At 41.6% G+C, this 12,385-nt stretch overlaps 1 protein-coding gene across 1 annotated transcript in view; it reads right to left on the reverse strand.

Annotated features, from left to right (window-relative positions):
- Positions 1-12,385, reverse strand: part of TMEM132E (transmembrane protein 132E) — a 1,436,548-nt gene that overhangs the window by 204,628 nt on the left and 1,219,535 nt on the right. The window contains exon 4 of the mRNA XM_029613101.1: positions 67-259. Within this exon, the coding sequence (XP_029468961.1) occupies positions 67-259 (193 nt within the window). The remainder of the gene's footprint in view (positions 1-66; positions 260-12,385) is intronic.

Consider the following 12,385-nt stretch of genomic DNA (forward strand, 5'->3'; position numbering starts at 1 on the left):
AACGGAAGCATCCCATGCCGCTGCTCCTCGATAACCGGTGCCCAAATCCCAAGGGAAGATACTCACCATGGCCAAGGGTACTATGGCTCGGATGTCCTTCTGGATGACCGTCAGTTCCGTCACTACCTTCTCCAGGTCAGGTGGTGGATTTCTCCCACGATAGTCGATGTGCCACATGATACGCCGAGTCACAGATTGGCTAGTGAAATTCTCCATCTCAAAGTCAAGTTGCATGATCTCATAAAAGGCATCGCCGTTCCTAAGTTAAAAGAAACGAGAGCAAGAGACGCGCTCAGCGATAGTCGTTACTACACTCTTTGCAAGACCTATCATCATACACATCACGCCCAACAAGAAATTGAGATCCTGTTAATTCCTGTTACACTGCAGTAATCCACTCGTAAAATATCATGAGTAATTTTATAAATATTTCAGGTTATAATGGCGCTGATGACAGAAATGTGGAGTCTCAACCTATGCAAAAAGCTCACAACCAGCCTGGGCAAATAAGAAAGTTACAGTGATCACTGAAAGAATCAGCCAAAAAATCATACACCCCCCCAAATTTTTCAATTCTTAATAAAAATTCCGTCACTACTTTCTCCAGGTCAGGTGGTGGGCCATCATATCTTGAGGCACTTTGGCTTATATTCAAACAAAAAAGTGATTGCCTCATAACCATAGGTCAGTCTATAGAAATATGTCTTTGCTCTTTTTTTCAAAATTGCATTAAAATAATCTTCATTGAAAATTTCCTTTATTTAAAGCAATCAAATGTTATCCGGCTAAACTATAAGTAGTTCTCCGGTTATAATTTAGTTGGAAGGGGTTAAGTTCCGGCTAGCTTAGCCGGATAACTTTCAAACTGCTTCGGAACAGGCCTAAAGTTACCTGGCCTCGTGTGGCCAGATAGCTTTCTACTTATCCGGATATCTTTAAGGGATATTCAGGTAAGTAGCGCCGTTAAACAGAACCCTGTTGGTTTGCGGCCCAGTTTTAACTCTGTTCCCCAATAAATTCACATTGGCCCCGCCAGGCCGAGATACTGTAAACCCTCTCCCCAAATCCTCCCTGGACCAAGATATTGTGCTTTTTATGGTGGAGGTGCAGGGAGGTGCTCAGCGCTCCCACCTTCTGCTTTCCCATTTTAACATGCTTAAAACAAAGGTTGTCCTGCCACCCTCTTCCCACCCTCGCCCTACTCACAATAAAAAAATTCTAAAAACGACAGAAAATAAAAACAACATTTCATGTTTATTTTCCATTGCTTATTTTTATAAAGGGCATGGAATGATATGGACAGTGTCGTTGATACTCTCTGTGTTGTTTCAAAAGAAAGCCCAGCCCTAATGTCTCCTGCCTGTCAAATGATTATGTTTACTAGGAGGAACTTTCAGCCATATTTCTTCAGAGATAATCGTCTAAAACTGAATGCAACAAAAACTGAAATTCTTCACCTATCCACAATCTCTCACTCTACATGTAGTCCCCCTTCACATTTGACTATTGATGGCATTTCAATCCACATAATATCTAAAGCCCGAAATCTTGGGGTTATTCTGGACTCCGAACTATCCATGTCACATCATAGAGCGACAGTTGTAAAGAACTCGTTCTTTAAAATTCATATACTAATACATCTGTGCCCTTTAAATTTCCCTGATGATTTTAGCACTGTGTTGCAATCCCTGTTATTCACTGGTCTAGACTACTGTAATGCTCTCTGCCTTGGCCTTCCTGACTATGCCCTCCATCCCCTGAAACTGATTCAAAACACTGCTGTTTGAATCTTAATAGGCACTTCCAGGAAAGATCATATCTCACCAATTCTATTTTCTCTACACTGGCTTCCTGTTAGGTTCAGAATCCAATATAAAATTCTATCCATTATACACAGGGCTGGAGGAAGCACTAGGTGAGCTAGGCCTGGACCTAAGGTGCCGACAATTACGGTGGGCCGCCGCGGTGGTGCAGGCTATCCATTGCCCCTACCATGTGACAGGGGCCAGCCAATGGCACCGGTAGCCCCTGACATATGGTAGGGGCTAAAGGCCAGCAGTGCCATTTTGGTTAGTGGCAGCCAACGGCCCGGGAGTGGAGGATCACTCCCGGGCCCCCCTGCTGGACCACCAGCAGGGGGGCCCGGGAGTGTTTTTGTGAGTGTTTTTGTGAGTCTTGGGTGGGTCGGGAAGGTGGAGGAGTTATTTTATTTACATTTGGGTGGGCGGTGCAGGGGGTGGGGGAGCGGTGTCATGTAGTCCCTGCCCCTCGGAGTCGGGGCTGTGACCGGGGTTGGGGTGGGTGTCGGTGCGATGGGGGGGGGGGGGTGGCGCAAAGCAGATGGGGCCTAGGGCGCCTAATCCCCTTGCACTGGCCCTGATTATACATAATTTTATACATAATCTTTCATGCATATGGCTGTGCTCTTCTCTCTGGGCCAGATCTTAAAAGATACATGCGGGCGTAGATTTGTTCGTGCAACCCGGCGCGAACAAATCTACCCCTGATTTTATAACATGTGCGCGTTGTCGCGCGCATGTTATAAAATCCAGGCTCAGTGCGCACAAAGGGGTGCACACATGTGCACCTTGCACGCGCCAAGCCCGAGGGGAGCCCTGATGGCTTTCCCCATTCCCTCCAAAGCCGCTCCGAAATTGGAGCGGCCTTGGAGGGAACTTTTTTTCCAGCCCCCCCACCTTCCCCGACTTTCCAGTATCTAACCCACCCTGATCCCTAACTAAATCCCCCCCTACCTTTGCTCCAAAAGTTATGCCTGCCCGAGGCAGGCGTAACTTGCGCGCACCGGCCGGCTGCCGGCGCCATGCCCCGGCACTGGTCACTGTGCCGGAGCACTTGACCCCGCCCCCGGGCCACCGCCACACCCTCGGACCGCCCCCGAACTGCCATCATGCCCCCAGCCATGCCCCAGACCGCCCATTTTGGAAAGCCCCGGGACATACGCGCATCCCGGAGCTTCCGAGCGCCACCAAGCCTATGCAAGATAGGCTCGGCGCACGCAGGGGCAGCTTGGGGCAGCTTTTCGGGGGTTACATGTATAACCATTTGAAAATCTGCCCCTCTGTGTGTACCAACCAAACAGACACTTGCGATCCTTAAATGCCTGCTCGAAGTTCCCTCAATCCATCTAGCCAGGCTTGATAAAACCAGGAAACACACCTTTTCAGTCACTGGTTCATTACTCTGGAACTCCATCCCAGATTTTCTAAGGCAGATTCCTAACTCGAGAGAAGTCAAAAAACAGTTGAAAACTCATTTGTTGTCCACTGCTTTTGGTTCATAGCCCACCCAATAAATTCAGTTCCCAAGCCACTGCTCGCATGAACACAGGCTTTACCATCATTGTTCTATCATTGTATTCCTTTCTTTTGTAAATTTGTTTTTAGACTTTTATGTGGTTTTAATGTTTATTATTATGGATGTTTTTATTTGTAAACCATTTTGGCCAACTCTAGTTGTAAAAGCGGTATATAAAAAAATTGTAAATAAATAAATACATAAAGATACTGGAAGATACTGACATACCTGATCATCAAGATATGTAAGATTTGAATACCAATGATACCATTTTAAACTGGGCTCTAAAAGGGATTGGTAGTCCGTGAAGGGAATTCAGGATTGAAGTAATATGATGTATTGTTTCAGAGTACACTGTAGCCAATTTGCAGTGCTCTGAATGATCTCCAGCTTCTGAAGTGATGTAATTTTAAGTCTGATATATGACGATTTGCAGTAATACAAGCGGATCACTGTTGTTAAATGTTTTTTGAAATGTATGAATGTAAACTACAGATCAAATGGAAATGGAAAAAAAAAACCCCAGGACTGAAGTATGTTTTTAATATGTTTGAAAAGACAGGGAGGCATCCAAAGTAGATCCTAGTACCAGGACCTCCGATTTCATTGAGAGCACAGTCCCTTCTATCATTACCTCAGCCACAAGGAGAAAACTAGAAGGTTTAGTGATCCATAAAGACTGCTGTCTTCAGAGGGTTTTCTCTCGGCTTATTCGTCCATAGCCAATTTACAGTCACATTCAAACAGACTTGGAGATTTCCAAGTGTCTGAAAATGAGATGATCCAAGCACACAGTATAATTGTAAGTCATCTGCATATGAAAGACATTTCACTCCAGTAGCTCCGATCAAGGCATCCAGGGCTGAACGTAGATATTAAAGAGAATAGGAGACAGTACAGACCCCTGGGGAATGCCACATGCTAATGTCCAGGATGAAGAACGCTATTCATCTGTCTTCACACGCATGGAACATTCTAACAGAAAAGAGAACAACCTCCAATACCAAGGACCTCTAACTGATTCAAAAGAACGTTGCGGCTCATGGTATCCAAGGCTTGTGAGAGGTCAAGAGGGATCGCCACCGTGTCCATCTCTCTCGCCAATCCTCTGTGTAAATCATCAGTCAGTACTAATAAAGAAACCTCAGTGCTGCAAATCTTTCTAAGAAATATAAAAAAAAAAAACCTTGCTCCTCTAGAAATCCAGGCAGTTAAAAGGCTGTAGCAGATTCAACCACTTTGCTCAGAAAGGATTGATTTGAAATTGGCCGGTAATTATCCAAAACCAGGGGAACTAGTTTAAGGTGTGAGTGTGTTGTTTTACATATATATATATATTTATATATATATATATATATATATATATATATATATAATGGACGAATCAGTGTGCATTTTAAATTTTCTAGAAAAATTCCAGATGGAAGGAAAGAATTAATAATAGACTGTGAAGGAGCCAGAAATGAAAAAAAAAACAAAAAACCAAAACCCTCCTTAATCAGAAATGACGGACAGGGATCGAAGCTGCAAAAGCCTGGTTTCAATCTAGCTGGGATCCGTTGGACACCTGTAACAGAAACATAATTAAATGTTTCAAACAAGGTAACAGATAGGGCAACCTTAGACTCTCCCTCATTAACAGAAACATGTTTGGTTGCTTCCAACTGAGTGGCAGACACAGATAAATTAAACTGTGTCATAGAAGCCCCAGTGGCAACCGCATCCAATTCAGAGTGGATAAGTTCAATCTTCTGAATAAAGTATGCTGCAAAAGCTTCACATCTTAATGCCTGGACAGGATTTCCAGTGGCTTTGAAAGATTCTCAATTAATTTAAACACAGCCTGAGGGTGGCTCTATGCTTGGTTAATTTTCATTTCAAAGTAAGCTGTCTTTGCCTCTTTAATCTGTAGATTATACATCTTTAGATGGTTAAGATAATTAAACCAATCCTCTGATTGTCCACTAGAGCACCAGATTGTCTGAAGCTTGGGTTCTAGTTCTTAATGTGGCATAATTCATTTGCAATAGATAAATGATCAATAACCAACGAAGCAGAAACAACTCTCTAAGATAATGAAACAATACACAAAAGAGAGGGAAAAGGATCAACGTCCAATGTAAATCTCAAACCCACTTAATTGACAAATGACAATATCATAATCAGTCTTTGCTTTAAAAGATTTACATCTGCAGCCTCTCGCCTCACAATGGGCCGCAAGCTTCAATCAGCTTATAAAGCAGAGTGTAATACCTTTTTAATCATTTATTGTCATATTGTCTATCCCTATTCAAAACTTTATTTCAAATAATTTGTCAATAAACTTAATTCTAAACACCCCTAAAAAAGGTATACCCGTATGAAAAACTTAATGCTTCTCACTTTTCACTCCTCATTTTTCGCTCTGTTTTACCCTAAATTTTCTACAAAAGAATACTTAGCCAAGTCAACGTGAAATGTAAATAAAATCATTCCCGACATGAGTCACGTTTCGATTGTAAAACAATCTTCTTCAGGGGATCATTTCACAGTACTCGTTACTTGACACAGCCGATATTCTTCAATATCCTTAAAAACAGACAAAAAAGAATTAAAAGTACATCTAACCTTATTCCTGCCTAAATAACCACAATTTACCATCTTACGTATCCAAAAATCATCCCCACACCTTTCATATTTAACAAAAAAGCTTACCTGGACAAATAATGTCTCACCGCTCTTATTCAAAAAATGGCGCCACAGCGTCTTCAGTCTACTCGGGCATAGCCTGCTTTTAAAGCCTACTTCCGTGATACCACATCACCGGAAATAGTGCTAAAAAATAATCAAACAAACTACAAATCCCATGCTGCCATAGGACAAGAACAATTAATAGTCCCATGCAGCTTGCGGATAAAAGAGCTATATATCCCCCAATCACCGTAGAGAAATCAAATCGTTTCTTTGTCTAAAGAGAAACAATAGATTAATGTGTCACTTCTTGCTATTTGTTCAAAAAACCGACCAATCTATTTCTCTATTCAAGCCCCTAGGGGCAACAGTGTCAAAATGATATATCCATTTCTGCTCTCTCCGCAACAGGTAGTTGTCAAAATCACCTCCTCTACTACTGGGTGTCAGCTGTTCAATGACTGCAAAACGCAATACTTCAAAAGAGTGATCACATAGTAGACAATGCTGTACTACAGGTGCCTCCAGACGTTGTCGCATCAAAGCACTCTTGTGCTCAATTATACGAGTCTTTATGAATGTGACAGATTATTGTGAAGAAGTAACCCGACAGTTGAGCGATTCTGAATATTATTTAAAGCTACCAGAGGATCCTACTTCGGCCATTAAATTAGAGATTGATTCTCTTATTGAAATGGCTGTTCAGAAACGATGGATTACAATAAAAGAGCAAAAGTTTTTAGTGGTTGATTTTCCGAAGATGCCGGTACTTTATTTGCTTCCAAAAATCCATAAGTCATTGATCAAACCCCCAGGTAGGCCAATAGTGTCTTCTAGAGGCTCGTTGCTGGAGCCATTGTCTATTTTTGTGGATAAATTTCTTGCTCCATTGGTAAAATTATTACCCTCCTATGTTCGAGATTCGTCGGATTTAATGACACAGTTAGAGACTGCTACTCAGTATCTTTTTCCTAACTCTCAGCTGGCATTGGCCACCATAGACGTAGTGTCGCTTTATACCAGCATTCCACAGAGAGAGGCATCGGAGATTGTGTGCTCAAGATTGAACAATGTATCCGGTAGGACACCGTCACGATTTATCTCGGCGCTTGCTGACATCACTTTAAGGAATAATTTCTTTAGATTTGGTGAGGAGTTTTTTCTACAATGTAGAGGTGTCGCGATGGGTGCCACTATGGCACCCGATATTGCTAACCTCTACATGGGAGATTTTGAGGAGAAATTTCTAGGTGTGAATCCTTTTGCCAGCCAAGTCAAATTTTGGCGTCGGTATATTGATGATATACTGGTGGTTTGGGAGGGTGATGAAGATACCTTTGTGACGTTTATGACATGGTTAAATGGTTGTGACATGAATATCCAATTTACTTATACATTTCACAAGAAATGTATTTCTTATCTGGATATTTCTATTTCCCTCCATACCACTGGGTTTAATTTTTCTTTATACCGCAAACCTACAGACAAGAATACTCTGCTTAGATTTGAAAGTTGCCATCCATATCATCTGAGATCAAACCTGCCTTATGGCCAGTTTTTAAGATTAAGGAGGCTTTGTTCAGATCTTTTTGATTACAAGTTGAAGGCTAAGATTTTGATTTGGGATTTCCAACAAAGAGGCTATCCAATAAACATTATCAGAAAGGCATACAAACGCGCTAGATGGGTGAATCGTGACCTATTGTTTATACCATCTTCGACTCAGACATCATCAGACAAAACCACGTGTGTATTGCCATATTCACCTCAGATTTTTTTGGTTCAGAACATTATTAAAAAATATTGGCATGTGGTTAGCTTACATACTGAGCTACAAGAACTTCCCCGTTTTGCATTTAAGCGGGGTAAAAATTTAAGGGACCTCATGGTTCATTCTGATTTTTCTGATGAAACTGTAGCCAATTGGAGGTGTGACGGTGAGCCCAGAGGTCACTTTCCATGCGATCGATGTAGTGTTTGTTATCAATCCTTTTCTGGAGAATTTCTCCCGTTTTTTGGCCATGGCAAGTTTCGCTTTAGGTCTCTTACGAGTTGTCAATCTAAAGGGGTAATATATGGTTTGTGGTGCCCATGTCCGCTTCTGTATATTGGTAAAACAAAGAGGGTGTTAAAGACTCGTATAATTGAGCACAAGAGTGCTTTGATGCGACAACGTCTGGAGGCACCCGTAGTACAGCATTGTCTACTATGTGATCACTCTTTTGAAGTATTGCGTTTTGCAGTCATTGAACAGCTGACACCCAGTAGTAGAGGAGGTGATTTTGACAACTACCTGTTGCGGAGAGAGCAGAAATGGATATATCATTTTGACACTGTTGCCCCTAGGGGCTTGAATAGAGAATAGATTGGTCGGTTTTTTTGAACAAATAGCAAGAAGTGACACATTAATCTATTGTTTCTCTTTAGACAAAGAAACGATTTGATTTCTCTACGGTGATCGGGGGATATATAGCTCTTTTATCCGCAAGCTGCATGGGACTATTAATTGTTCTTGTCCTATGGCAGCATGGGATTTGTAGTTTGTTTGATTATTTTTTAGCACTATTTCCGGTGATGTGGTATCACGGAAGTAGGCTTTAAAAGCAGGCTATGCCCGAGTAGACTGAAGACGCTGTGGCGCCATTTTTTGAATAAGAGCGGTGAGACATTATTTGTCCAGGTAAGCTTTTTTGTTAAATATGAAAGGTGTGGGGGATGATTTTTGGATACGTAAGATGGTAAATTGTGGTTATTTAGGCAGGAATAAGGTTAGATGTACTTTTAATTCTTTTTTGTCTGTTTTTAAGGATATTGAAGAATATCGGCTGTGTCAAGTAACGAGTACTGTGAAATGATCCCCTGAAGAAGATTGTTTTACAATCGAAACGTGACTCATGTCGGGAATGATTTTATTTACATTTCACGTTGACTTGGCTAAGTATTCTTTTGTAGAAAATTTAGGGTAAAACAGAGCGAAAAATGAGGAGTGAAAAGTGAGAAGCATTAAGTTTTTCATACGGGTATACCTTTTTTAGGGGTGTTTAGAATTAAGTTTATTGACAAATTATTTGAAATAAAGTTTTGAATAGGGATAGACAATATGACAATAAATGATTAAAAAGGTATTACACTCTGCTTTATAAGCTGATTGAAGCTTGCGGCCCATTGTGAGGCGAGAGGCTGCAGATGTAAATCTTTTAAAGCAAAGACTGATTATGATATTGTCATTTGTCAATTAAGTGGGTTTGAGATTTACATTGGACGTTGATCCTTTTCCCTCTCTTTTGTGTATTGTTTCATAATTCATTTGCAAACCATGGAGCAGATCTCCTAATAACCCTTGGTCTCTGTTTAAAGGGGCAACAGCGTTCAGCTAAGCTTCTCATTCCATTGTTTTACATATTGAAAACAAGTAGATGCATCATCAGAAAAAATACAATATTCCCCCAAACTGAAATCACTTTTTTATCCCTAAACTTATGGGTGGTCCTACAATCCATTACATTATGCTGAGATCCCCATACATGAAAAAGACACAAAATAGGGTTCTGTCCAACCCTTAGCATTATTATTTGCATTTTGGGTAGTAAGAAAAGAAGGCAAAGATTCTGAAACAAAACTCAGGATCTAAAACATCTAAAATGTGTTGAGAAATTAAGAATCTCTAAGAACCCAGTGCTAATATTAGCAAATGGAATTCAATTATCACATGAGAACTAACTTGATCTAGAGGAGAATTAAAATCCCCTAAAATTTGAAGGTTCTGATACTCCAAACAGATATTAGCAATTAGTGGGCACAAAGCAAATAGTGAATCACAGCTAGCTCAGGGTGCTCTATAAATTAAAATTATAAAAACAATTACAGATGTTTCAACTCTCAGAAGACATTCTGAGACAAAAGGTTGAGGTATAGTATTTTCAGATATTTTGAAAACCGTCCCATGTCAGCTTAGCCATGGCTTCACCCTTGGCTTCAAGTCCAGAATATGAAAAATGTTTAAGGTTCAGAAGGAAGGCCTGAGTTAAAACAAGATCATCCGTTAAAAAATCAAATGTCTGTTCTACAATAAGCTCATAAAGCATTCAGTAAACCAAAATTAAAAACAGGCTGACTTGAGTTACTGATTGATTTAGGTGAAATTGGAACAAGCTGAATCAATCCAGCTTCTCACCTGACTCTATTATCAGTGTAATCCTGCCCTTTAGAGTAACATCCTTGACCAAGAATAATTTGAATTGAATTTCCTTCCATAATATACTCCAATACTCAATGAAGTGGGTCCTCAATAGGTGAAAACTTACATCCACAAAACTTTAAATTCACAAACTTCCCTAGCTGAGACAAAAGCCTTAGAATCAGATGGTTAGTAACTAGCATCAATATATATTTTAGTAAAACACATCCCCACTCACCCTACGTCCATCTGCACTCAACTGTCACAAAAACCAATAACCTACACTCTTACACTTACCCCCTGACACCCCCCAATTCCACACAAACCCACAGCCCACACACTCCTACAGCCACACACCTACATCCCCACACATAATACATTCACTCTCACACTTCATCTATACCTCCCACAATTATTCACCCCCTTGCTTTCCATGTGCACCTCTACCACAACCTTTCCCCACGCACACACCTTCTACAAAGCTATGTAGTAAAGCATTCCTAAAGTCATGCCTCTGAATGCTTTCCCATCTTATTTGTTGTGACATTTAACTATATTGTATAATATGCTATTAATATCATCTCAGATAATTTAATGTATGCTCACTAAATGAAACTACGCACAAAATTCTTGTAAAAGATCATTTAGTTATTATGTATTTATTTAGTTGGATTTCTATCCCACTTCCTACAAAAAAATGCTCCAGGCAGGTTACAGAAAAATAACAAACCACAACACAAAATGTAAACAAATAATCATATAACAATTTCAATACAAACAATAAAAATGTTGCGACCGTTGCTGCTCAATGCCCTCGCTCCGTCCTCTTTACTTCTGTGGTGACTCCCTTCGGGTCAGATGGACGGCTGGCTGCCGCGGCGTCTCCATGCCGTCTCCCTCCGGCGTCCCCAGACCGGCTTGACGTTGCAGATCCGCCATGTTGCCTGATGACCTAGGGCGGGCGCGCGCGTTCTGATTGAAGTACCAGCAAGGGCGCGAACCTCAGGGGCGTCCCCCTGAGATGACGTAATCCGCTTCCAATATTTAAAGGTCTCTAATTCACTATCTAACTGAGTTAGCAAGGAGAGGATTCGGATACGGATTCGGCTACATTTCCTCCAAGCTACTCTGCCTCCTCGGACTTATCAGAGGTACCCGCTCCTCGAGGGCCTCGCTCTTTTTCTTTACTTTCAGATTACAGATAGGAACCGGTACTCGCTCCTCGAGGGCCCATGTTCCTGGACACTCTGAAGATTCTCTACTGCCTGGAAGCTATCGCTGCTACAAACAATTGTGAGTTTCCATCGCTTTCTCAGATCTTTCCCTGGAACCAGGTACTCGCTCCTCGAGGGCCTAAACCTTTCCAGCTCCTGAGCTTCCTTGAGACCTTATGTCAGTTTTGTCATCTAGTTCTGTTCATGAACCTTGTCTACTCTGCCTACTCACTTTCTACAGTTTCTCAACAGCTCAGCCATCCTGAGGGACTACAGCCCTGCTGGGCATATCAGCTCACTACTGCCACCTCTGGTGGTTTCCAAAACCTGTTTAATAAAAGAACTAATGTGTGTCTGTCTCCATACTCAAGCCTAGCCGGTGGTCCTCGGGATATCCTCCCAGGGGCTTGGTCATCTGCCACCGGCCCAGGGATTCACCACTACTATCTCAGATTCATTACAAATTGCTAACTCCCAGCATAGCGGAATATAACAGATTGCTAACTCCTTAACAAGACGATATCTGAGACACTACAAGATAGCTGACTCCTCCTTCTTAGGAGCCATTCATTCAGATTGCTCCTCCCATCTAACACCCAGCTTTCTTAATAGATATAACAGATTGCTAACTCCAGTGGATCCGGCTTAAATATGGGATGTTGTTAACTCCAGTGGATCCGGCTTAAACTTTGGATGTTGTTAACTCCATGGATCCGGCACATCTCTCTGCATTGCAGGCTATACCGGGCCTGGCCCAACGCATCTCAGAGCAGCAAGAAACTTTGGAGAAACTTACTGCAGCATTTCATCAGCTACACACACAGAAGATACAAGGCACAGCTTCTAACCAAGAAGGTCAGTTACAGGAGGTAACTTTAAAGACTGCTGTACCACTGGAAGCTCCTATCCGCTTTTCCGGAGAAATCCAGAAGACCCGGGGCTTTCTGCACCAGTGCTGCATGCACTTCACCTTACAGCCAACTTTATTTCCCACGGCTCTTTCCAAGAC

This window comes from Rhinatrema bivittatum, chromosome 8 (assembly GCF_901001135.1).
Source record: "Rhinatrema bivittatum chromosome 8, aRhiBiv1.1, whole genome shotgun sequence".
Taxonomy (NCBI): Eukaryota; Metazoa; Chordata; class Amphibia; order Gymnophiona; family Rhinatrematidae; genus Rhinatrema; species Rhinatrema bivittatum.